The sequence below is a fragment of the Stegodyphus dumicola genome, chromosome 2 (assembly GCF_044657685.1).
Source record: "Stegodyphus dumicola isolate Sdum_Otavi_A_Nest chromosome 2, ASM4465768v1".
In the NCBI taxonomy this organism is placed as follows: domain Eukaryota; kingdom Metazoa; phylum Arthropoda; class Arachnida; order Araneae; family Eresidae; genus Stegodyphus; species Stegodyphus dumicola.
Genome location: NC_140769.1, coordinates 40,609,388 through 40,637,295, shown reverse-complemented (window position 1 = coordinate 40,637,295; position 27,908 = coordinate 40,609,388). Strand labels below are relative to the sequence as shown.

Below are 27,908 nucleotides of genomic sequence, written 5' to 3'. Positions count from 1 at the left end.
GAGAAGTAATGCTATCTTATACGCAAGGTATGATTAGTTCTGTTTCCCAAGGGAAAAATTTATTTTTAACGATATTGAAACTTTTTGATAAAATTGTTCAATAAATTATCCACTGATTCCATTTGATTCCCATAATAATTCAGGTTTTTTTCATTAGCAGAAGCTGCAGTTTTCTTTCAGAATGCTGTTTTATTTTGCTTTAGCAGCTGTAGCAGCGGGTAAGTGTATACCAAGTGTCTAACATGTATCAATATAAAATCAACAAAGAATAAATTCTCCTTTCCTTATCCTGTATGTATTAATTCTTACTCTTGCTTTTAACTTATCACTTACTTTTACTTATAACTGTCGATTATATCGAATGTAATTTGTTGCCACGCTAAAACTTTGAACTTTTGCTGTTTGATCTGCGTGTATTTCAAAGTTGCTTTTCCTATGCTTTACTTCTATTTATGCTATCTGATATTTACACGCTTACAATCGTGAATTTGGCTGGAAATTTGGCTCATAAAGGAGAAAATTCGTATGATTACGCATGATTTTTAGAAAGAAGAAAAATCACAAGTTATGCTGCTAGAAGTGAGTTTTAGGTTTGCCAAAAGGCGAGTTGAGAAAAGATGGGAAAAAGCTAAAGGTGATAAATTTGAATTTGAAGTGCAATGTTTAATTAATTAAATAAATAAAATTAATTCTGTCAAAGTTACGGAAAAAGTGAATAGCAAGTTTAAAACTGAAAGTAAAGTATACATATTGAAAACTAAAGCATATTTTAATCTCTTACGTATTCAGCTTGGATCAAGATATTATAAAAGTAATAAAGACTGCATAAGCAAGTAAACACTGGAAATAAATAAACGATATCAGCAATAAGATCAAGAAAGCAAATGCATAATAAATACAAAAATGTTTTGAAAAAACAGAGCAAATCAAAAAGGCAGTGTAAATAATAATAAAATGGAAATTTAAATACTTTTTTTTATTTTTCAGTATAACCAGCAGTTTTTCTTACAATGCATAATTGTCTTAGGTCTAGAAATTCTTCTTTTATATTGTATCTTTATATACATAAGCGGCTAAAGTGTGTGTCGCCGATAGTTGCCACTCGAAAAAATGAGCGCGGAAGTTAACGTTTCCGCAGTTTTTAATTAATATCTCTGCCGAGTAAAGTCGTACGAAGATGAGAACGGTATCGATGGATTAGGAGATTATTTTAGAATCCGAGAATATGCGTCTCGAATTTCAACTCGGCGCCGTTCCGTAGATATTCGAGAAAAAAGAATTTGGCACTTAGCCAAATCCCTGTAATAGGGAAAACCCAAGAAAGAAAGTAGAAAATGTAGGGAAAATTAGTTTCTAATTAATATCTCGGCTAATAAAATATCTCGACTAATAAAATCGGATTTTAAAATAAGAGTGAAAGAATTCTTCAAATATAAAGTACCGTCTTATATAATACCTAAAATGCAAAAAACTTAAATAGTGGAATACTTATCAATAACAAAAAGTAACTTTCAAAAAACAAATTTTAGTAATAAATATAATACAAATAAACTTCGATAATAAATATACAATAAGTCCCAAGAAGACGCGAATGGTCAAAATAGTGTGCCATGGACCTGCGGAATCCAACAGCTTGCTTCGCTAAGCCCGGGAGCCAGCCGTTTCGGAGGAGATGATATTACTTCACCTCATATATATATGCCGCTTAAGTGTCTGTTTGTCGCCGATAGTTTATTGGTTGCTTGCGTAACTGTACTAGCCAATGGGGTGAAGTTGCCACGGCACGGGGTTGCCGTTTCATTTGAGACGTAGACAAATTCCTGTAAAACTTGCCTTTGCTATGACCATCAGTAAGTCTTAGGGCCAAACGCTTAAGCGTGTTGGCATATTTTTACCTGCGCCTGCATTTGGACACGGTCAGCTTTATGTTGCCTGTTTAAGAGTTCGTGAAAGAACGGACATAAAATTAAAAATAATGAATGGTCCACTGCAGGGCGAGCTTAAAAATGATGGAAAGATCTACACAAGAAATGTTGTGTACAAAGAGATCTTTGACATGTGAATTAACATTTTATTAGTTAAATCACCTTTATTTATTGAGCTAGCGGTGGCTCTTAAGAAATGCACCGCCAGTGGTTTCCTTCATTGCACTCTAAGCAATTAAGCAAGGGGGGAAACCACATGGGACAGTAAGCAAAGGGGTGTCCTTGCCGCCTGCCCTGGGTAATTCAGTTTGAATTAGCAGACACATTTGCACAAATCATTTTAATTGCAATTTATAATATCTAGAACAGCGGTCCTTTCGTATGACCGCCGGGCTTTCTAGTTTATTATATACATGTAATGGAATGTTTGGATAGACAGCTACAATGTACTGAAGATGACTCTTTTCGTTGTAATCTGAGTTGCATAACGAAGAAAAACCAGTAGTAGCGGCGTAAATAACAAGACACAGTTTATTCCTCGGCACTTAATTCTTCTTTACACATTCTACATCGCACATTATCTCGGGTGGAAGATATACTGAGAGTTTTGTTTCAAAGATACATACTTTGAAACAGTAAATAAAACACAGCGAGGAGCGTACGTTGCCAGCCGCGAGCGAAGCGGAGAGAAGAATGAAGCGAAATAGTAGCAGTGATATTTATAATAAAAATATTTTTAATCTGATTGACTGAGAATTTGCCACATTTTAGCAAGATTGCTTAAACGGATTAATTTAATTCTTTTAATGTGCAAAGCAATAGTCCATAATGTGGCATAGTAATGCTTAGTAGTAGGTCAGCGAAAGAGAGTAGATAATTTGCAAACAGACTAACATTGGTTTATTTTGATTATTGCTAGATATATTCTAAGTGTATATATTGTTATCTTATATTGGATGCGGTAATTTTATTATTTCACTATCATATTTATTATAACAAGAATGCTTTATTGATAGTTTAAGAATAAATAAATTTTGGTGTTTTTATTCCAGTGGCATTAGCTGAAAATCCTGCTGAAGAAATTTGCCCTGCAATAGGGTTCTTAACATGTGCTCCTCTAGTAATAGGAAAATTGCCTGAAGATAACAGATTGGCCGAAAATGAAAAAGACTTGGAAAAATATTGTGAGTAAGTAATTTTCTTCGCTTTCTTTTAACGTGTAAATGTTTACATTATTTGCTTTTTTGAACTCTTTTTCTGTACCTAAGAAGGTACAAATTATGTTTACATATTTTAATTTCATAATTTTTTCAGAAAAATGATTTTTTTAAACTCTTGAGGAAATTTTTAAATAATTATGTAGCTGTATTTTTGTTATAAAAACATTTTATAGAATCTTATAGGTTTGTTAATAGCTTAAATTATTTTTATACCAGTACTTAAGGCGATTAACAAGTTATAAATGACGCTGTCGATGTTCGAAAATTATAACTACAGGCTTTATTTCCTTAAATATTAGCCCTAAGCGTGTATTTACTATTACGAAGTTTATTACAATGAAATTTATACATTAGGAAAACAGATTTTAAAATAAGAGTGAAAGAATTCTTCAAATATAAAGTACCGTTTTATATAATACCTAAAATGCCAAAACATTAAATAGTGGAATACTTATCAATAACAAAAAGTAACTTTCGAAAAAAAATTTTAGTAATAAATATAATACAAATAAACTTCAATAATGAATATACAATAAATACAATAATAAATACATAACAAATAAATTTAAAAATTCATGAAGAAAGGCTTAATGAATTTTTAGCACAATATCATAAACTAAATAAGAATGTTGCTTTATTCAAGTTATTAATCAGAATCATTAATCTCCAAAAAATACCTTTTATTTAGCAGATGGTCTCTAAATTTGTCCTAAAACTATTAATTATCAGTTGGAAATTGGTCTTGAAATTTTAAGTAAGTCAGCAATTTTTTTCTAATATCTTCTGGTATTTTTTACATGATCGAAAGGACTAGTACCTGCATTTAAATTAATAAATTGATGAAAATTTAACTAATGAGAATTTTTATTCTGCAGAGATTATACAAAATACTAAGTTTTAAATTTAAACAACCACTTCACACACTGCATTTGAACTGTGTTAGTATTATTGAATTCGAAACAAAACGAGCGGTGGTCTGCAGCTCTGTGCGGCCTACAGTAAAGCGCCAGTGCTGGACTTTCTGAAGCAGTAGCAATACAGACATAACAGTTTGGCTGTTTGTAACAACAGCGAGCAGTTAAACCATGTAACTGAGAATTAGTTGCAATAAGAAATCTATTCACAGTTCCCATGTGATGCTCCACCATCACTCCCACCCTCAAGTTTTGGATTCTTGATACTTAAGCAAGAGGACTGACTTGCTTGCGAGGCACTGGAAAACGGAGTGAGAAGTCCGAATTTTAACCACACGGACAAATCCATCTGGTCCTGGATATACCACTACTATTCTTCTCAATGCCCATGTAATCAGAGAAGTTTCACATTTTAGCAAAACCAAGTCACCGACTTCCAGATTCGGTCTACCCCTTATCCAGATCTGGATCGTATGGTACGCAAGTATTCACTGCGCCATCTTTTCTAGAATCTCTGATTTATTTCTTGCGAAAGATCCCACCTGGAACAAAGGCCTTGAAGAATAGTATATCTGTAATCAGGAGCACCTGTAATAGTCTCTTCTACAAGAAAATGCTGAGTTAGTGCATCTAAACTTCATATACCTGTAGTAATGGGAATTAGAAGCCTAGAATTTTAAATAGCCTCTATGTCTGCAAGGAAAATAAAACCAACTCTTCAAAAAAGAGCACAATCTCTCCTATCACTTCTCTGAGATGAAACTTCACAGATTTAACTCCGCTTTCACATATACTACCGAAGTGTGGCTGGAAATTCCCTCTGAAACCGAAACCATTTTCTAGCCATACGATTAGAAATTAGATCATCACACTCGATATTGGTGATTCAAAGCTGTTGTTACATTATCTTCGCCATTATCGAAACCGATGATAGCAAAACCAAGCAACCTAAGATCTTTGCTTATTGCGACAATATTTTGCGCTTTGTGAGATTTTCTTTGAAATCTTATCAATCCTTAAATACAAAAGTATCTGATATTGAGTCAACCTTATCTGATATTGAGAACATTCATTAGAACATTCATTATGCATAAGTTACATATCAAGCGAACAATTTCTGTGGCACCGCCCAAACAGTATTAGTAGTTAGGGGAGCCTGATTGCGATGTCGAAGGCCCGGGTTCAGATCCCGGAGAAGGCATGGATATAAAATTGTCTGTCCTTTCATAGGAGATAACGGTGGCCACCCATTAGGTGCATCAACGGTAAAATAGCCACCACTTCTGGAACTTCTGGAATGTGTTTTAAACTTAGCAGTGGCCAATATCATTATAAGCAAGTGAATGGGAAAAAAATTCCGTGGTTCAACAAATATTGTCTTAAGCAACTTGTAGGCCTCTTCTTTAATTTACAACCTCTAGTTTCTAATAATACCTGAGATAATTGCTCACAAAACACCGGAACCGTTTATAATTTAAATCATCCATTTTATATTGTTGCGTGCATACGGATTCGTAATAAATTTAATGCACAAGTCCGATGAAAAGGGAATAAAATTTATTCTTATCACAACACATAAAACAAAATGCAGAAATTTCCTGAGACATACAATATCGCAGTACCACACATATAAATGTGTTTTAAACTACTAAAACATTGAATAGAACTCAGTACAAAACACTGAGAAAGCTAATCAGATCTCACCGCGAATGCGCTACAACCAATAACGGCACTAAATAAACAACTGAATAGAGATGTTTTGATCTGGCTAAGCTTTATAATCGTTGCACGAGAACATTCTGGTATAATCTATTTTCTCGATTTTCCTAGATAGCAAAACAGTACAATTACGAGATATTTATTTATTAAATGTTAAATTCGCGTGCTCCCGTATTTTTAATTTTTCGGCGTTTCTCTTAAAACTCATCGCGCGCAGCATTGCACAGGGAAATGAAACAATTTAATTACAATTCTACTAAAGTAGCAAACTAGATACCAAGAATCGTAACACTTTCCCCTTGCCAAGGACTGCACGTCCCGGGCAGTACAATCCCTGGACAGGAAGTTAAACTTACAGCTAAGGCATCAGTGCAAGAATAAACATTACATTACAACAACAAACAACATAAAAAATAATTGCAATAAATAACTTGAAGCAAATCAAATACTTCAAAGTTCTAAATACAAATCAAATTTAGAAGCAAAACATACCATGGTCTTATACTATTCAGAATGCTATTTACAATTATATACACTAAGTACTATGGCCATAATAAGGAGCTAACCTGTCGTAATGAACGACTTTAGGTTTAGATTTCGATGACTTTCGGATCCAAACCACAACGTCGTTCAGCCTGTTTAGGACTGTGTAGGGACCATGCCAAGGTAACTTTCATTTCGGATAGAGTCCTTTCCGTCGTGTTGGATTCCACAACCACACCTTGTCTCCTTCGTCGAATTGATGTCCAGTAGTTCTCGTCTCGTATCGGGTCTTCATTGTCTCCGTCGGCAAGCTGACTCGTTCTCGTGCAAAATTGTGCACCACTTCAAACCGGACCTGCAGGTCTTGGATGTATTCCTCAGGCGATGAAGGCGCATCCGGGGGGCGACTAAACAAGATATCAGGAGGCGAGCGAAAGTCACAACCGAAGAGCATCTGAGATGGGGAATAGCCGGTAGTTTCGTAGACAACACTGCGGTAAGCCAGTAGAAACAGTGGTAACTCCTTCTCCCAGTCCTGTTGGTTTCTAGAAACCACCAATGACATTATTAAGAATGGTTCGATTAAACCTCTCTACCATGCCTTCCGACTGGGGATGGATGTAAAGGCGTAGTTTGGGTCTTGTCAATGCCGAGTAGCTTGCAGAGTTCTTTGGTCAAAGCCAAAGTAAAATCTCTTCCTTCATCGGAATGTAACTGAAGAGGACTTCGACTGGAAATCCAGTCTGTATCTTTACCTCTGCTACTGTGGCAGCCTCTTAATCAATAATAAGATATGCTTCAGGCCACTTGGTGAAGTAATCAATGACAACAAGGATGTTTTCGTTGCCATCAGCAGTTCGTGGCAGAGGTCCCAAGTTGTCAGATGCGATACGTTCAAAAGACGTTCCTATGTTGTAACATTGCAGCTTCCTTCGGCTGCGTTTCTTCGGTCTTTTCTGACTTGCGCAGGCCAAGATAGGCACCACTTTTGCACGTTATACTTTGCATTATTCCACTAGAAGCGCTTACGAATTCTTTGCAAGGTCTTCATTATTCCGAAGTGACCTCCTGTAGGGCTGCTATGCAGTTCTTTAAGGACATTCGGAATCCGGAATCTTGGAAGTATCAGATGCCATGGGAAAGCTTTTCGATCGTCCGATTCGAATTTCCGGTACAAGACGCCGTTTCAAATATAAAGTGAATCCCAAACTGCACAATATTGTTTTGTTGTAGGCCTACAGATCGAAATGTCCTGCTAGGTAGGTTTTCTATTTGATGACTCCATTAAATCCATTATGGGTTTAATGTCACGGTCTTCCAGCTGGTCTTAAATGACTTCTTTGTCATTTCTTGAGTCTCGATCAGCCGATGTTGATTTTGTAATTTGTCGTGCGACTGGATTAAGCAGCTGGTATTTCGCTTTGACCCTAGATCGTCCAGAATAGAACAATATCAGCAGCTTTCTGGGCAAGGTCTTCTAGACAGGGCTTCGACGTTTCCATGTGATGATTCCATCCGATGATGGATAGCAATGTCATTGCTGGAGTCTCTGTATCCAAGTGGCTATTTGACTCTCAGGATTCTTGAAAATTAAGAACAAGGTCAATGAAGCATGATCCGTGCGGAGTAGGAATTTTCTGCCGTAGAGATAATGGTGGAAATGTTCTACGGCTTTAACTATGACGAGTAACTCTTTCCTAGTAACACCGTAACTCCTCTTTGGTTTTCATAGGCACTTGCTTCAGTAGGCTATTACACGTTTTTGGACGTTTATTTCTTGGGATAAAACAGCACCGACACTTCCATTGCTCGCATCCGTGTCGATAATAAATGGTCTGTCGAGCTGAGGATTCGTCAGGATTGGAGCAGGTGTTAAAGCTTCCTTTAAGTTGTTAAATGCATCTTCGCATCCTTTTGTCTCTCAAGAACTTTTGCTTGCTCTCTGACAGCTTGTGAAAGGGATTGCGATAGAAGAAAAGTCTTTCACGTATCTCTTGTAGTAGGTGCAAAGCCCTAGGAAGCTTCTCAGTTGATGAACATTCTCGGGACGTTTCCTCTAACGGCTGACACTTTTTCAGGATCCTTGCACACACCTTCGGCAGAGATGACATGTCCGAGGTAAGTCACTTCCTGTCTGATTAATTTGCATTTAGCGGAGCTCAACTTTAGATTGGATTCTTTTAGTTCTTGAAGCAGCTTTCTAAGATTTTCAGATGTTGTTCAAAACTCTTTCCGACGATGATGATGTCATCCAAGTATATCAGACAGGCTTCGTAGGAAACACCTTTCAAAACAGTCTCCATTAGGCGTTCGAGTGTAGCCGGCGCATTGCAGTGTCCAAACGGCATCACCTTGAACTGCCAATGTCCTTGTCCCGTAATAAATGCCGTCTTTTTTCGGTCATCAGAGTGTATTTCTACCTGCCAATTCTCACTCTTTAAATTAACTGTTGAGAGCCATTTGCTTGCAGAAAGAGTGTCCAGAATGTCGTCAATTCTAGGAAAAGGGTAACTGTGTTTCTTCGTAACCTCATTCAACCGGCAATAGCCAACACAAATTCTTTCTTTCTGACGTCTTTCTTTCTGACGCGGACGATGGGATTGAGGACTTGCTGATGGCTCGATGACATCGCCTTCTTCCATATCCTTCAAAAGTGCTTGTACCTCTATCTGTTTAGCAATCGATAGACGTCTCGGAAGTTGCTTGATTGGTGGATGATCACCGGTGTCGATTCTATGTCGCGTCAAAGTGGTTCGATCCAAGTCAGAAGACGAGCGGGAGAAAACATCTTGAAGATCTTCAATGATACGTTCGGCAGCATTCCTCTCTTCATCGTTGAATTGAGCAATAACTCCGATTTAATATTCTCTGAAGACACGGATTCGGGGATGTTACACTTTTTTCAACGCTGGTCACTGGAGTACATGTTGCAACACTTACTTTCTCTCAACGGCTCACAATAGGTCGGCAAGTGCTGAGGCTACTAGTGCTCCTTTTGGGCTGTTACAGTTCTTGGGATATTCTCTGATGCCATAGCGGAAATTTCTATTTTTGTCTATGGACCTAGGAAGTAAAAACTCTATTCTTGCGGGTATTGTGACATCGTCTTGAGCTATAATTTTGTGGATAGATTTCACTACTTCATGATTCATTCCAAATAGGAATAGTAGTTATATTAGTAGTCTCACAGCAGTTATATCTTAAACTACTAAAACGTTGAATAGAACTCAACTCAAAACACTGAGGAAGTTAATCCAATCTCACCGCGAATTCGCTACAATAAATAACAGCACTAAGTAAACAACTGAATTGAGATTTTTTATCCGGCTTTTATAAGCTTTTAAATCGTGCACGAGAACATTCTAGTATAATCTATTTTCCTGATTTTTTTTTAGATAGCAAAACAGTACAATTACGAGATATCTATTAAATTTTTAAAATTGTTAAATGCGCGTGCTCTTGTATTTTTACCTGTTCAGCGTAGCTTTCTTTTTAAACTCGACGCCCGCAGTATTGCACGGGAAGATGAAACAATTTAATTACAATTCTACTAAAATAGCAAACTGAATACAAAAACCGTAACAATACAAAAGCAAAAATGAAAAGAATAATTAAAAAATACGAAAAATGTTTAAACTGATCTGTAATCATATTTGACGTCGGTACTTCAGACTCCTTGATCTTCACATGATTGAATCTTAAAATAGAATAGCTTAGTGAACGAGACGTTTTAACAGCAAATAGAACATTTATTAAACTTAACAATAAACTAACGTAACGTGAAACAAAAGGAGTATCGGTCCGCAGCTCTTTTCGACCTACAGTAAAGAGAGTACTGTAAGTTCTTGAATCGTAGCAGTAAGCCAGTAGAAACAGTGGTAACTCCTTCTCCCAGTCCTGTTGGTTTCTAGAAACCACCAATGACATTATTAAGAATGGTTCGATTAAACCTCTCTACCATGCCTTCCGACTGGGGATGGATGTAAAGGCGTAGTTTGGGTCTTGTCAATGCCGAGTAGCTTGCAGAGTTCTTTGGTCAAAGCCAAAGTAAAATCTCTTCCTTCATCGGAATGTAACTGAAGAGGACTTCGACTGGAAATCCAGTCTGTATCTTTACCTCTGCTACTGTGGCAGCCTCTTAATCAATAATAAGATATGCTTCAGGCCACTTGGTGAAGTAATCAATGACAACAAGGATGTTTTCGTTGCCATCAGCAGTTCGTGGCAGAGGTCCCAAGTTGTCAGATGCGATACGTTCAAAAGACGTTCCTATGTTGTAACATTGCAGCTTCCTTCGGCTGCGTTTCTTCGGTCTTTTCTGACTTGCGCAGGCCAAGATAGGCACCACTTTTGCACGTTATACTTTGCATTATTCCACTAGAAGCGCTTACGAATTCTTTGCAAGGTCTTCATTATTCCGAAGTGACCTCCTGTAGGGCTGCTATGCAGTTCTTTAAGGACATTCGGAATCCGGAATCTTGGAAGTATCAGATGCCATGGGAAAGCTTTTCGATCGTCCGATTCGAATTTCCGGTACAAGACGCCGTTTCAAATATAAAGTGAATCCCAAACTGCACAATATTGTTTTGTTGTAGGCCTACAGATCGAAATGTCCTTCATGATTCATTCCAAATAGGAATAGTAGTTATATTAGTAGTCTCACAGCAGTTATATCTTAAACTACTAAAACGTTGAATAGAACTCAACTCAAAACACTGAGGAAGTTAATCCAATCTCACCGCGAATTCGCTACAATAAATAACAGCACTAAGTAAACAACTGAATTGAGATTTTTTATCCGGCTTTTATAAGCTTTTAAATCGTGCACGAGAACATTCTAGTATAATCTATTTTCCTGATTTTTTTTTAGATAGCAAAACAGTACAATTACGAGATATCTATTAAATTTTTAAAATTGTTAAATGCGCGTGCTCTTGTATTTTTACCTGTTCAGCGTAGCTTTCTTTTTAAACTCGACGCCCGCAGTATTGCACGGGAAGATGAAACAATTTAATTACAATTCTACTAAAATAGCAAACTGAATACAAAAACCGTAACAATACAAAAGCAAAAATGAAAAGAATAATTAAAAAATACGAAAAATGTTTAAACTGATCTGTAATCATATTTGACGTCGGTACTTCAGACTCCTTGATCTTCACATGATTGAATCTTAAAATAGAATAGCTTAGTGAACGAGACGTTTTAACAGCAAATAGAACATTTATTAAACTTAACAATAAACTAACGTAACGTGAAACAAAAGGAGTATCGGTCCGCAGCTCTTTTCGACCTACAGTAAAGAGAGTACTGTAAGTTCTTGAATCGTAGCAGTACAGCCATAATAGATTGGCTACTTGTAATGACAGAAAGTAGCGTAATCATGCAGCCGGAAAGTATCTGCAACGAGAAATCCAAACACAGCTTCTATGCGGCCTTCCGCCGCTGTTTCCCGGAAGCATTCAAGAAGATTTTAATGGCAAATATAAATCTAGTATAGCTTTAAAAAAATAAAGCATACTTAAAATTACACGAAAATAACGAAATAATAAATGAAAGTATATTTTTACTTGAAAACAATAATAATTGTTGCCATTCAGCAAAAAAGGAAAGTAACAAAAATATAAGTTGAAAATCATAGGTGAAGTAGTAGTTAAGTTTAAATAACGATATTAATTATTGTACAATCTTTAATACCATCTGAAAAGTTTTAGGAAAAATGTTTTAATAAATTCAGCAAACTTGCCAAGAAATCTTTGTTAGTATTTACTTACAACTATGATATTTCAACTTATATTTCCTAAAATATCATCGACATACGCGCCGAATTTTGTATGCTGTTAATAGTTTGCTTTGGTTCAGAACATTGTTCTTGTCATAGATTCGAAAGCTGAGTAATTAATAGCAATAAAGTTTTACTGTAATGCTGGAGTTAATCCTGATGTTTTCCAGGCAAACAATGAAATGGTATAAACTTAATGCTCTGCCGATGATTCTGAGGTAAAACGACAATCACCTGCTGATTTGGAGGAGATTCACCCCAGCCGAAGAGATTTGATTTTAAAAGATTCAAGTATCATGTTGATGATTTTTATTAGAAACGATGAATTCATAAGATATTCGTTACATAGGGACAGACGCTGAACTTTATGTGCTATAAAGACATAATGAACAGACTTCTGAAGAGAATTCTTTGCATTCGACTGGTTGTTGTTGTGACTTATATCACTTATGTGTCAGTAACATGAGAACAAACTTTCGAAATTCATCGTGGTAAGGGCTACAAGATAGCGTCTCTCGTTCGCAAGAGCCTTGAGCACTATATAGGTTACAGTACGACTTTTACCAGTTCCCCCCCCAGTTTTGATTGAGGGCTACCTCGGGGGGGGGGGGGACTAGTCCGAGGGTTTTCCACTCCTCTTCCACCAACGCCCCCCCGATCCATCAATCGCTGAGTAGTTTAGAGTGCCCTCATACCGCACAAGCACTATACATTTGCAAACATACATGCCTTTTCCGGGATTTGAACCCAGGCCCTTCGGTACGGCAGTTAGCTTCGATAAGCACTATCCCCGTTGGGCGCCAAATTAGACTTGAGAATGGTCAATCGAATAAGTGATTTCCATTGAAAAACAGTGCGACGGCAGTTATTTCCATTCTCGTCATATAGTTTCTAACAAAATGAAGTATCGTAACTCTCAACTATCAGTATTATTCTCTAGATAGAACCCTGCAGACTACTTTTTCTTAAGGGAAGTGGCATCTCTAAAATTATTATAATCTTAGCCACAGACTTAAACAGTAAACCAAAAGATGAGTAATACTAAGAAATCAATCCCCAGCTGCGTAAATGTGCTAAACTTATAAGTACTGTATAAGGAAGCTAAGATGTAAAAAATGTTGATTTCTTCAATTTTTGATTTTATTCGAATTTAGTCCTAAACCTTTGTAAACAAACTACGTATTATTTCTATGACTAACACCAATTCTTTATGTTCTACAAATATGTATTATTTCTATGACTAACATTAATTCTTTATGTTCTCCAAATATAGCGTTATGAAACCCTATTTGAAGTGTGTGCTAGAGCATGGCAAAGAATGCCCTAACTATTCAAAAAGCTCTTATTATCAAGTTTATGAACAACAATTTGAGATATTTTCTAGAACTTGCGATAAGGGTGATGATCTTAGAAAGAGTAAGTTCGATTTTTATTTATTATAAATAAAGTATAATTTTCGCTTCAAATTCATTCCAACATTTCCAGTATAATTCGTAATATATTTCGTTTCATAATAAAGCATTTTATGATTTTAATCTGAAATATATTTCGGTCTTTATGATGCAAATTTCATTTTTCTTACATATAATGTGTAAAATATTTACATTGCCCAAATCTGCCAATTTGTTCGCCAATTTCTTCAAAACAATTCCCGGTGGATCGCTGAATCTCCATGATTTTAATTTTTAGCTTTTACAGAGGAAAATATTTCCTGGCAATAAGTCAAATTTATTGATGAATGAAAGTTAAATTGGGCGAATTCCATTCCTCCATCCCTAGTGATTTTCAGAATAATTTTTCTTGTTACATTTATAAGGCATTTCTCCCGCCTTCTTAGTATGTCTTCGTTGTGTAGTGGTCAGCACGCTCTGCACGTATTCAAGAGGCCGGCGGTTAGAGTCCCGGCGAAGGCGTTGCTCATTTTTCATCTCTCCTGCTTAGAAATAACCTAATAGCTCTAATTTTTATTTCATCAGAACTGTATTTTTTCTTATTATATTTTATTGACTTTTATCTTATCAAATTTCCTTTTATCTTAGTTGTCTTAATCTAGACTAAATATTAGTAGATTTTTAAATGAATATTCAAACAATGCTTGTCAGTTAATATTTGCATTTGTAGTATTTTTACTTCATTATATGGTACATTGCTACGTTTATCCAGATAAATTCTATTAACAGTGATTATTAATTTTATTTTCATCGTATTTAAAAGTACTTCGATGGATAGAAGTTTTTTTTTTTTTCCCTTTTCAGTATTTTTCAGCATATAATAGTATAAGAAACTTAAATTAGCTGAAGAACATAAAATTTAGAATATGAAATTGAATACTAATATTTTTGTACCAGAGCTGCATTACAAACGGCACATCAACGTGAATCATGCCTTATAATATGAATTGAAGTAAATTTGGAGCTCCTTTGAAATGGTATCGCTACCCCGCGTGAGAACAGGTTTCTCACGGCTTTCTTCCAAAATTCTCTTGGTTTTTCAGATTTGAAGGTTGGTAGTTATATATTGTTATTATAACTTTCTTATTGTTATTATAATATTAACTCTAAAGAAACACGTTCGCTTAAATGTTTTCCTAAAATAGTTTAATACGCATGCACATTAGTGGTCACGAAACGTTTTTCGAAGAACCCTGCACGCTCTTACTGATTCCACATACTTATCTTGCAAATGTTCAGGCAATCAGAATCAAATTTCTTTTAATATTAATTCAGTATTTTCAAATTTCGCTAAAACATTTTTGGTATCTTTTGTTATCGAGACCAGATTCAGAAACGTACGTATGTATGCACGTACGTTTATATGTACGCTATACGCACGCACATACAAATATATGTGCACACATAAATACATATATATTATTGCGTAAGTACGGGTTCGTAATAGATTGAATGCACAAGTCCGATAATAGTTCAATAAAATTTATTTTTATGAAAAGAAATATTTCAGAACTCTGGAATTTTCCACAGAAATATTCGTACAAGTGTTCACAGTATCACACAGTATAATCACTAGTTACACTTCAAACAATTAAGGACGTTAAATATAACGCAATGCAAACCGAATCTAAAGAGAAAGTGTATCTGAACTCTCAAAAATTACAACAGCAGCTAACTAAACAATTCACAACAACAATAACTAAGCAACTGAACTCAGATGCTCTCCCCTTGGCTTTTATAGTTTTTAACCGGCCGCGAGATATTTCTAGTACTGTCTGCTTCTCGAAACTACTGGAGAGCAATATGCATGTGGAATTGCGGTTACAACTAACATAGCGATTAATTACATTTATTAAGTTTCAATACAAATTACCGAGATATCCATTTACTCAATGTTAGATGCGCGTTCCCCTCTACTCTTACTTTTCCGGCATAGCTTTCTCTTAAAATTTGCCTCGCGCTACAAAACACAGAAAAATACAATAATTTTATTTCTACTAAAATTACCTATGTAAATACAAAATTTGTAACAATATTCATGTATGCAGGTATATATGTAGGTATGTACCTGCATACATGTAGGTATGCAAGTATGCAGGTACCTAAGTACCTGCAGGTATACGTGCAGGTATACATGTAAATGTAGGTACCTACCTACCTGTATACATACCTACATACCTGCATGTATGCATACATATTACATATTACATATACATGCATATTACATATACACATACATCCATGCATACAAGCCTACATACATACATTTCTGAATCCGGTTCTGATAACAGAAGAATGCCAAAATTTTAATGGCAAACCAGCTGCAAAACTAAACGTCTAAAACATTTCAATTGGAAAATGTAAAATGGGGCTATGTGACAAAAGTCAAATTTTACAGCAGCGGGGAAAAAAACTATACCATTCCTCACAAGAATGTCAGAAGTTAATAGCAAAAAATTATGAGATCGCTGTAACTAGGATCCATGTAATTCACCGTTCTTCAATTCTCACACAACTGCAATATAGATACGAGCAACTGTTGGTGTAGCCATTCCGCTAAGCTAGATTCGAATCTAGGTAGAGCTATCAATATTCGGCTTACTATAACCCCCCCCCCACGGATTTATTTTTATTGTCATTCAATGGATATCTATTTAAAACAAAAGACGCAGTTGTTTCAATTTTATTGAACGAGGATCATCAGCATCATCTAGCTGCGAATTTGATTGCCATGTTTTTAAATTTCCGGATAAGATTCCATATTTAGTTTTTATCAATGTAATTCTTTAAACAATGTGACTTCTTCAACAGATTTAAAGGTTTCTTCTTATCTTGATACTCTTTCTAGACTGTCAACTTTGTTACTACTGTTATTATTTGCCTTTGCTTTAAAAAGATTTTTGAAAAATGTAAAACCTCTCAACAATTGCTAAGGTAACTTTAAATAATTATTCTGACAAAAATTCAAGATTTTAAAGTTTTAATTATATATATATATATGTAAGATAAAAATGTATGAATCAGAATTATAATATAATTATAAATATTAATTCTTCCTCTCTATTCTAAAATCGTAATAACTTGTCTGCATTGCGTCATTCAAATAAATTATGCGATCTTACGTAACCGTTAATACCAGATGCCTCTTGACAACCAATCACCGAATTGTAAACCAAAACTTTTCTCTTCGCGTGCTTCCATCTTTCATAACGACGCACTTCAGCTTTTGCCCTCTACTCTGCTAAGATGTAATTTTGCTGGCTTGCTTTCTATCTTAACAATATATAAAAATGTAAATCTTTTGTGAAAAGGCACGACTAGTGCCAAGTGATTGTGGCCACAAATATCAATTGGAAATAAAAATGGAATTAAAACTGCCTCGACTGCCAATCTTTAAATACTACGCAATCAAAATTCTTCTTCAATATGGGTCTAATCACGCATCTACAGTGTTCTGTCATTTCCTTTGCTTTTATTATGACAATTAAGCCGGTAAGGATAGTTTCCTGCAGCCTGAAACCTCAATGGAAAATTTAATTCAGCTCTTCAAATAAATCCAAGATAATGTGAAAGAAGTAAATCATCAAGTTTGTTTTTTCAGTGTTTAAAAAATAACAGATCATTCTTCTGCTGTGGTGTTTTGCAAGTGCTTCAAAAAAAAAAAAAAATCACGCGTAGTGTTTACAGATTGAAAGTGATCTCTCGATAAATTGAGAAGTTCGAATGCCTAGTAAAAAAGGAAATCATCAGTGAATTACCGTTTAGGAATTAAGCATTACAGCGGGTTCAAGGTCGATTTGAGTTAGTGTTTGCAAGTATGTGCGACAGAAAATTATTTGCACTTCCGCTTTTTCAACAGCTCAAAAATTATTACATTCGTGTTAACCTAGCTCAGGAACTAAATTATTTAATGTGCTGCGGATTCTATAGTTTTGATTTCAACTTTGGTTAAAATTTCTGCAATTTGTTTTGAGAAAATCTGAAATTCTTGTTCATTAATTTTTCTAATTTTTCATAATTATGTGTGAGCAAATTAAGTAACGAATTTTAAGCTATTTAAATTATTCATAGGGAAGGATATTAAGATAAGTTTTTATGTTTTTGAAATTTTGTTGAGAATTTTGAATACGAATGTTATAATTATTCTAAAAATGAAGTAGGTGTAAAAAATAAGTGAAATTATTATAGATACGTAATATGAAATTATGGTAAATGCATGTTAAATTTATGGGTGATTGTATGTTAAGTATAGTGTATGTCGAGGGTGTACTGGTTCCTTCAACAGAGGCCTGTAATTACCTCTGTACAGTTGTTCCTTTTACCCTCTTCATGCAAGATAATGTTGGAGGCTCTCATTTTATGAATGCATGTAAATTTTTTATATTATTATTATTATTATTGTTATTATCATATATTTTTATTATGGAATGTATTAGTGCAATTGCAGTTCTCAAAGGCCAGTTACCTTAATGCAAGGAACGGAGGCCTTTTCAAGTAACTGTCTAGGCACCCTGGGCCACCAGTGCAGAGAACACGCTGGTTAGCTCAAGAGGACAGCCCTATTGATGGATATGTTTGTTTAGAAGTATTGCGAGGCTTCCAGTTTGGTAAAATCAGGAATTGTAAATGAAAGATGATAACGGTGAAACCATAAATTCTGAAAATCTTAATCCTATTATTTATGATGTTAAATTATAATTTATCAGTATGGAAATAAGTATCATAAATATTTATGTGCATTACATTTTATTATAAGCAAAGATTGTGTAAACGTTTATGAGATTCTGTAATAACAAGAACCTTCCCTGAAGAATTATGATTATGTGAACTCTCAAACAAAAAGACTTTTGGACTGAAATGCTGAAAAATTCAATAGGACTCTAAAAATTAAAAATTTATTTTAAAAAATTTATATTTATAAATTATACTTTTATAGAATCAAAATTTTATGATTTATGTTTTTCTTTTTTATTTGCTAGTGCTTTAACTCTTTCTCTTTAAAAAGGCTTCTCTGTCGCTACGCCTTTTCCTTTTTGAAGGGGGGAAATATGTAAGATAAAAATGTATGAATCAGAATTATAATATAATTATAAATATTAATTCTTCCTCTCTATTCTAAAATCGTAATAACTTGTCTGCATTGCGTCATTCAAATAAATTATGCGATCTTACGTAACCGTTAATACGAGATGCCTCTTGACAACCAATCACCGAATTGTAAACCAAAATTTTTCTCTTCGCGTGCTTCCATCTTTCATAACGACGCACTTCAGCTTTTGCCCTCTACTCTGCTAAGATGTAATTTTGCTGGCTTGCTTTCTATCTTAACAATATATAAAAATGTAAATCTTTTGTGAAAAGGCACGACTAGTGCCAAGTGATTGTGGCCACAAATATCAATTGGAAATAAAAATGGAATTAAAACTGCCTCGACTGCCAATCTTTAAATACTACGCAATCAAAATTCTTCTTCAATATGGGTCTAATCACGCATCTACAGTGTTCCGTCATTTCCTTTGCTTTTATTATGACACATATGTAGTGGGGGAGTTGAAGATGCTAAATAACAATTCCAACGTTGTTTTCCACACCACAGAATATTTAATAAAGGAAATCAGAAGAAGGTATAAATTAGATTAAATACAAGTGCCGTTTGATGCAAACAGGATTCTGTATAGCTTTTGCCAGTCTTATCACAAAACCGATTAGTGCCTACTCGCACTTGCTGATGTATTATACAGTCAATTTACCACCTTCGAGTGGAAAACTATATTTTCTTACTCTATACCTTCACGTGTAGACAGACATCTCACCACCTTCGCGTGGGATAGCAGAAGAAAGTCTCTGTCATACTCCTCTTTCACCTCGCTGCTGGCGCATCGGTGAAGCCCTCTGGTGGTTGTGTCGCTCTTACAGATACCACAGCTCGTCCGTCCTGACACTTTTTCGTCCTCGAAAACACGGATCAGCAACACTGGAACATCAAGACAGCACCTGAAAATAAATTTAAAAAAAACAAAAGAAAAGAAAAAAAAAAGAAAGAAAGATGTGTGTAAGAACCATACATAGTTCTATATAGTAGAAGTCCACGGCTTCATGAGATCAGCTGCTGTAGTGGTACATCCAGGACCTTCATGGTGTCCCACTTTTTCCACTTGGTAATGATCTTTGCCTTTCCTCGCTGTTACACGATATGGGCCGAAGAACTTTGACCTTAACTTTAGACCACCTCCATACTGCGTTCTTTGTATGGCAACTAAGTCGTTCACATTGTATACTTGTGCCTCTTTTCTCTTTTTGTTGTGTGTTTTTCCATTCTCTTCCTGAATTTTTAGAATGTTTTTCCTTGCTTCCTCTCTCATATCTTCCCCATCTTTCATCATAATATTTCTTTCTTCTTCAAGAATTTCCATAATCTTTAAGTCCTCTCGATTTCTCATTTTAACACCAGTGAGCAGCTCAAATGGGGAACTCTTTGTGCTTCTGCTCTTAGTGCTGTTTAAGATCCTTTGTATATCTCCAACATATTTGTACCACTTAGTTGGATCATTTATGGATAATTTGGATAGGACTGGAATCAGAGTGAGATGAATACTTTCCACCTGTCCATTTCCTCTATGAACGCCTGTAGTTGTAAATATATCCTGGATCTTCTCTTGACAACAGTAATCTTCATACTCCTCTTTCACCTCTTATCACTCAAGTCTTTAGAGGTAAACGCCGTAACTTTGTCACTTATAATTCTCAAAGGATTACCGAAAGTTGATTGTTGCAGTTTCAGCTTCTGCAATGCCTCATGAGCTGACGTAGACTTTACTGGATAGAGCCACACGAACTTTGTGAATGCATCAACCACGGTTAAGATGTGATTGTAGTTCTTATTTTTCGAAGGTAATGATCCTATAAAATCGATATGAAAAGTGCTCAAAGGGATACTATCTTTTGGTATGGGATTCAGCAACCCGTCGCTCGTACCTCGTTTTCTGTCGCACAAAATACATTCTACACAATTTGAAATAACTTGTTCAATTCGTTTTCTAAGGTTAGGAATATAAAAGTCGATTTTCAGCAGACCTTCCGTTTTAGACACTGCGAAATGTCCCTTGTGGATACTACGTATGATTTCTAGTTCTAATGCTTCGGGTACCACAAGTAACTCACGACCACTGTCAAACTTGTATAATACTCCATTTTTCACTAGAAAATCTTCCTTTAGTCCTTGCTCGACTAAGGATTTTAGCAACTGGAGACGCTCGTCACTTCTTTGCGCAGCTGCAATTTTGACTGTAACTTCTCCCTGAGAACAAGTAACCATCATGACAGCGTTTCTACTTAATGAATCCACATGCTTCATTTGTTGCCCAGATCTGTGAACAATTTCATAGTCAAATTCTTCTAGAAGTAACGCCCATCTCGCCACTTTAGGAGTTAAATCCTTCTTGAACATAGTCTTCCGGAAAGCATTGCAATCCGTAACTATCCTGACCTTAGATCCTAAAAGGTAATTCCTGAATTTCTTTAAAAGCTTCTATTATAGCTAAAACTTCAAGCTCATAACTAGATAGCTTCTCTTGTTGGAGACTAGTTTTTTTACTCATGAAATAAATGGGGTGTAACTGTCCATCATCTGACTTTTGTAGGAATACAGCGCCGAAACCATGACTGCTTGCGTCTGTATGCAATTCTAATGGTGCTCCTTGTTTAAAAATATGAAGAACCAGACTTGTGGATAAAAGTTCTTTCAATTTATTAAATGCATCTTTTTGCTCAGGCCCAAATTTGAATTCTGCTCCGTTACGAAGAAGATCACTTAATGGTTTCGCTATTTTTGAATAGTTGCCAATAAATTTCCTAAAATACCCAGTAATACCCAAGAAACTTTGAATCTGCTTAAGGTTTTTCGGGAAATTTTGAACAGCCCTGGTTTTTTCAGTAGAGGGGCGAATTGTACCATCCTCAATAACATACCCGAGAAATTCTATTTTTCTTTTCAAAAATTGGCATTTCTTAAAATTTAATCTCCAAACCGTATTCTTTGGCTACTTCTAAAATGCGTTTCAACTTTTCTAAACCTTCTTTCTCGTTTCGCGCTGGAATAATAAAATCGTCCATGTAAGTAACAACAGTGTCATCCCGAATTAAATCTCTAAACACATTAAAATAAATCTTTGGAACACACTAGGGAACGTGCACAAACCAAAAGGTGCTTTTAGAAACTCGTACAAGCCTGCATGAGTAATAAATGCCTAATATTTAGTGCAGTTTTCCTCCACTGGAACATGGAAAAAAACCATTTTTTAAGTTTAATGTCGAAAAAAACCTTTGCTTCACCCAAACGATCTAAAACCTCTTCTACTTGTGACATAGGAAAAGAATCCTTAACTATTTTTTTATTTAACTGCCTGAAGTCAACACAAATACTTGTCTTCCCACATTTTTTTCTACACAAAACAATTGGCGAAGCATATTCTGAACACGACGGCTTTATAATCCCATCCTTTAACCATTCATCTATTTGATTATCAACATTTTTTTTGGTCAGCAAAAGGAATTCTCCTCGAACGCTGAGAAACTGGAATATCATCTTTCAATATTACTTTCATTTTTAAGTCTGTACTGCGCTGCTTTTCTGACGGTTTATACTCATTAATAAGAGTGGAAACAGTATTGCGTAATCCTTCATCTTTATATGCCATAAATCTGTTTCGCTGTCTCACTCAATGGCTGCAGAAATAAAAGACAAAAAATTCCTTTCCGACGCGACAGAATCATTTTCATATTGTGTAAACATCACTCCCTCAGCAGAGATGCGAGCTAGACTCGAAGGCGGTATAATACATTCCGTTATTAGGTCAGAGACCATAGCTGCTTCTATCTCTTTTTGTTTTTTGCTTTCGCATACATTTCCGCTTTAACCACGTGACCAAACGAACTTTTGAGTTCTATACATCCACTTGATAATTTATTCGGAAAAAGGGATTTCTTTACAACTATCAATTCACTTCCAGAATCTATTAAGCATTTTATTTTCTTACCATCAATCAACAGTTCAATAAATTCTAAATTATTTCTAGCTGCATTATTCGATCCAATCTCTAACCCAGATACCGTTTTTGGAGACAAACTTTCCTTTTCTAATCGTTTGGGACAATTTCTCGCAAAGTGAAATAATTCCCCTTTACTCCCACAAACATAGCAAATACGTTCTGGTTTACTACTACCCTGATTTACAAACTTCCCTGAATCCTTGAAATTGCCTTGAACTTTCCTAAGATTGTTTTTGGAAAAATTAAGCTTTTTATTTTCTGGAGTTTCGATTCGTGTGTTACTGATATCAGCTAAAGATTTACCCCTGGATGAATAAAATAAATCACATTCTCTTCCCAATTGATTTGGTTGGAACCAACTTTGGCCCTTTCGCAACTAATATGTTCCTTTGTTTTAGAATCAAGAGTTTCATACAACTTATCAGATACAATAAGATCACACAATTTCTTAAAGTCATCTACCTCTCTTAACTTACAATAATAATTGAAAGTTGCACTGAGTCGAGACGCGAACTGAACATGCGATTCAGATGAATGTCTCTGCGCATTTTTTAAATTGTTCAAACATTCACGCGGTGTCGGCTGAAATTCTTTCAAGATTAGAGTTTTTAATTTATCATAATCCGCGATTTCTTGTTCAGAAACATACGTTAAAACATTATTACATTTATCACCTAACAAATTAATCAACACTTCTGATTTTAACTCCACTGGTACGCTTTTAGTAGTAAAAGCTTTCTCAAGTGACTGAAAAAACAAATGCAGAGCTTCCGGTTTTCCTGGGGTACAGCTATAGTTAGTGTTTTGATGCTTTTAATGATATCTTCAACACTAGTTTGCACGTTTCTTCTATCACTCGATAATGATTGTGATTTTAAACTTTCTAGCTCAATCTGCTTCTCAATTTGAGCTAATTTAAGACGTTCGATCTCTAACAGATAGTGTTCATTACTTGTTTTAGGCGTCCGATTCTCTGCGATCGATTTGAAGACGCCACGAACAAATTCAACGTTCGTTTTGAAAATATCAGAATTTTCGATAATTTTTCTAATGTCAGCTTTTTTAGCATTTTCTGGAACAGTCTGTTCAATTTGTTCCGCAATTACTATTAAATCACTTTTCTGTAAATTATTTAAGAAACTCATTTTAAAAACGAAACAAAAGTATCACTATCTTCAAGAAAGAAATAAAGCAAAGTTTTCACAGTACCTTCTCTGAAGTATCCAAGTATGAAGTATCCAAATATTGCGGTCAGAGCCCCCAGATTTTCTGTAGTGGGGGAGTTGAAGATGCTAAATAACAATTTCAACGTTGTTTTCCACACCACAAAACATTTAATAAAGGAAATCAGAAGAAGGTACAAATTAGATTAACTACAAATAGGATTCTGTATAGCTTTTGCCAGTCTTATCACAAAACCGATTAGTGCCTACTCGCACTTGCTGATGTAGTATACAGTCAATTTACCACCTTCGCGTGGAAAACTATAGATCCTTACTCTACACCTTCACGTGTAGACAGACATCGCACCACCTTCGCGTGGGATAGCAGAAGAAAGTCTCTGTCATACTCCTCTTTCACTTCGCTGCTGGCGCATCGGTGAGGGCCTGTGGTGGTTGTGTCGCCCTTACAGATACCACATATATATATATCATTAAATAAATTTTATTTGCATCTTCTTGATGAATATAACTTCAATTTAAATTTAACGTTTCATTAAAGGTGTTCTTCGGATTTTACAGTTGGAAAACTTTAATATTTAGCTTTTCTCGTACGATTCTTTAATTATGTTTCTTATTTTTATTTTATATGAATAATTCCAAAGGTTGGATAAGCTATTAAGACTGAAGGAAATTCAAGATTGGTGTCCCGCATAATAAATGTATTTATATATATATATGCAACTGTACCTGTAAATCTAATCTATAAGTTTATATTTCAGGTTTGTTAAATAATGCCAAATGTCTAAATGAACATAGACATCATACCGAAAAGAAATGCGGAGAATTGTTAGTGTTTCAAGACGAAATGACCAAGGAAGTCTGCGAGTATGTATGATTCAATAATTTGATCATTAGTTTAATAAAGATATTAATTAACATTTTAATGATTTTACTCTGTAAAGTTAATGATTGATGCATTTAAAAATGTTGAAGTGATAAGAATTAAGTATACCTAAAAGGGAGTAACAAATTAAAAGAGCTAATTAATTATTATTTTAAATTAATAATTAAATTTTATGCTAATTTGCCTAAACATTTGTTACTCTTTAAGTGTTATGAATTGTTCAGACAAAAATTCTTTAAATTTGACTAATAGTCAGAAATAAAAGGTACTTAAAATGTTTTCGAAACATGTTGTTTCAAAATAAAGTTATTCCATCATTACTTCATACAGAAAACAAAATAACAAAAATTTTACGTTATTGTGCTTAATTGCTTTCAGTGCATGTTATCTGATCACAAAAGTTTCTCACTGATGGGATGACTGAAATACGCAATATAATATTGAGTTGTGTTCTTGGCAACAAAGATTTTTGAATTTAATCCTTTTTCATTATTTTGCTCTGAAAATTCACATAAAAATTTTGTTCTATTAAATCCAGTACTTAGATTAGGTTCTAGAAGCCAAGGTAAGATTTCAACACTGATAATTTTTTAAATTATAAATTTTGCATGATCATTGGTTATCAAAGAATGGAAAATACTGCAACAATTCGAATTTGGACCATGCTTGAATCTCAAGTACCTTGTTGATTCAATGCAGTTGACAGCTGGTGATTGACGTTTAAACTGTTATAAGAATTTCATAGTGGACATGGAAATTTTGCTGCATCATGACCGTACAATTGCTTGAAAACCTTCGCCAAGAATGGTCAAACCTATTGGTTATTACTCGTTTATCATCGAGAACATTACCCAGTGCGCGTTACAGAGTATATCACTGAAGTGTGGATGCTGAAAAATCAGTCTGCATCACTGCAATTTTATCAGGAAGGCAGGGGAAATGGCACAGATAGGAAAGACAAGCTTTATACTGTATCGAAATCAAATCTAAGGGTTTTGGTAGCAATCAACTTCCGCTTACTATTAAGTCTGCCAAGATGGTATGGCCATAGAAGTGTGAGTAATGAATTTCATAAAGTTTGGCCAAGAAATGCTATGACACGCAAAAACATTTGATGCTGTGCAACAAATGATTATTCCAGTACATCGTGTTACAGAAAACGATAGTATGGCATTTTTGAAATTTGTAAGGACCTGAAAGCATTCAGTTTGGATGCGATCATTTAAAACTGTTTGAATTCCACACATCTCAGCTCAAATTTAAAAAGAGCGCTGATATCAAATAGTGCAAGTAAATTTTCAAAAGATTCAATTTTGGAGTATCAAAAGCTATCTTTAGCATTGAAACAAATAAAGACACATGTACTTACTCCTATGAACGCGAAACAAAACAACACTCTCTGTATTTCAAAGTGAAACAAATACTACCAAAATATTCCAGTACGAAGTGTTTCAAAGAAAACAATTGCTGCATTTTTTACTAACGGCATCACATTGAAATTGCTTTATAATCACCATATACATGAATCTACTTCTCCTTAAATCTAAATTTAATTCATTTCTAGTTAAAGGCATTAACTTACGTACAGCTGGATTTGCTTCGCTTTGTTGACCGTATGCTAAATGTGCTGATTCTGTTTTAAGTTTTGATTGAAAATAACCACCAGATACTTAGAGCTCGTAATTTTATGGATTTCCTCATCGAAGAAAATTAATTTTTTGGGTAAGAATCATTTGAGTTTTAAGGTGACGTATAACACGTAACTGAGATTTGCTTTCGGTAATGAAGATCCTCATTTATAGCACCAATCTTCGATACCTTAATTTGTAATTTGTTGACAGAGAGGCAATGACAAAGCACACGAAGCTATGTGTCCAAGGGAAGGGATGATTTCGGGGAGGACATTCTTGGTAAAACGGGTTAGTATTTAAGTTACACATGAGGAAAACGACGTAAAACACTCATGCAACTCATGCAAAGTATTTTCTTGGATTCGAACGCGAGTCAAACTACCAGTATTCAGCTGTCTTAATCACTCAGGCACTGACATAATCACGTCAAGACAGATTTTATGTAATATCCGTGTTTTCTACATAGAAGGTTAGCAACAGATTTCGATCATTTTCTGGCTTAAGGACTCTTGTGACCAACTTGCAGTAATAAATCTAATGGAGAAAAAAGCTACAGCTTGCCTAAGCATGAAATATGGCCTTCAAGGAACGATTTGAAAAGGAGAGTAATTTCTCCACTGAATAACAGCAATGCTAATTTATATAGAAATTCTTTATGCAAGACCCAATTGAAGGATTTCACTTGGTACAACCGAAGATGGCATCTTTTGTTGTGAACTGCAGTCTGCAGGGACTTCATGATCCCCACCAGCTATTATGCGGTATTCAATTATTTCCCAAACATCTGGTAGGAGAGCAAAGTACAGTTGTATTCTGTTAACAATTATTCTTCCAAAATGTTTGCTTACTTTTGAATAAAAGTTAATTGGTCTGTAGCCCTGTGGCTTCATCCGATCATCTCCAGACTTAAAACAAAGAAACATAGTTGTCAGTTTTAGTTGTTGCAGAAAATGTAAGTGATTGGCAGGAATAGCAAGGCGAACTTCATTATATTTAACTGATGCAGTTCTTTCATATTATTGTTTGTAATTATTAATTACAATATGCTACAAATTTCTGATGGAAGACAATTTTGATAATTGATAAAGTTCACATTAAAACTTAATGATTTGCTCAACCTGGAGAGGCAGTAAATTTTGTTTTCTCCTTCTCACAGATTATTATGGTTTCATTTGAACTTTATGCTAATGAAATTTATTCGAAATTAGAGTTTAATTTCTATTGTTTCGTTAAGTTAATACAACATAAGTAACTTATTTCGTGCCTCTACGTTCGTTTCAGTTAATTCCAGACAAATCTGATTCTTTCAGCACTTGTAGTTTGATAGACATGTATAATGATATAATAAATTATATTCAGAAATTTTATCTAATTAAAATGTGATTTGTTTTTTTTAGAGAACAGAAGCGAAGGTTTGAATGCGCTTTCGAAGACATCGGCAAACACTGTGGAAAGGCAGCTTCAGAATTTATGAGAGAACTTACAGCACCACTGACCAAATTTTTGAACAAGAACTGCGATAATGTTCAAATTGTAAACATAGATATGTTACGAAGTATGTCTCTTGGTCTGTACTAAAGAAAAACATTATGTTTAAGCTAAATAAATGTGTAAACTTGATTTGAAAATAAATGATCGCAAAACGCTAATTCTTGTTTTGTCTTTAATT

At 34.9% G+C, this 27,908-nt stretch overlaps 1 protein-coding gene across 1 annotated transcript; it reads left to right on the top strand.

Annotated features, from left to right (window-relative positions):
• Positions 1 to 63: 63 nt before the first annotated feature.
• Positions 64 to 27,888, top strand: LOC118183710 (uncharacterized). Its single transcript, XM_035353301.2, has 5 exons — positions 64 to 218; positions 2,978 to 3,113; positions 13,317 to 13,459; positions 24,484 to 24,589; positions 27,637 to 27,888. Exons 1-5 carry the CDS (start codon positions 182 to 184, stop codon positions 27,815 to 27,817), a joined length of 603 nt encoding a protein of 200 aa, XP_035209192.1. The 5' UTR covers positions 64 to 181; the 3' UTR covers positions 27,818 to 27,888.
• The last annotated feature ends 20 nt before the right edge of the window (positions 27,889 to 27,908 follow it).

Excerpts from the sequence above, each read along its gene's own strand:
- LOC118183710 (XM_035353301.2), top strand. The coding sequence starts at position 182 with ATGCTGTTTTATTTTGCTTTAGCAGCTGTAGCAGCGG. Across the intron at positions 13,460-24,483 it reads GGGTGATGATCTTAGAAAGA|GTTTGTTAAATAATGCCAAA; the intron begins GTAAGTTCGATT and ends TTTATATTTCAG. Across the intron at positions 24,590-27,636 it reads ATGACCAAGGAAGTCTGCGA|AGAACAGAAGCGAAGGTTTG; the intron begins GTATGTATGATT and ends TGTTTTTTTTAG.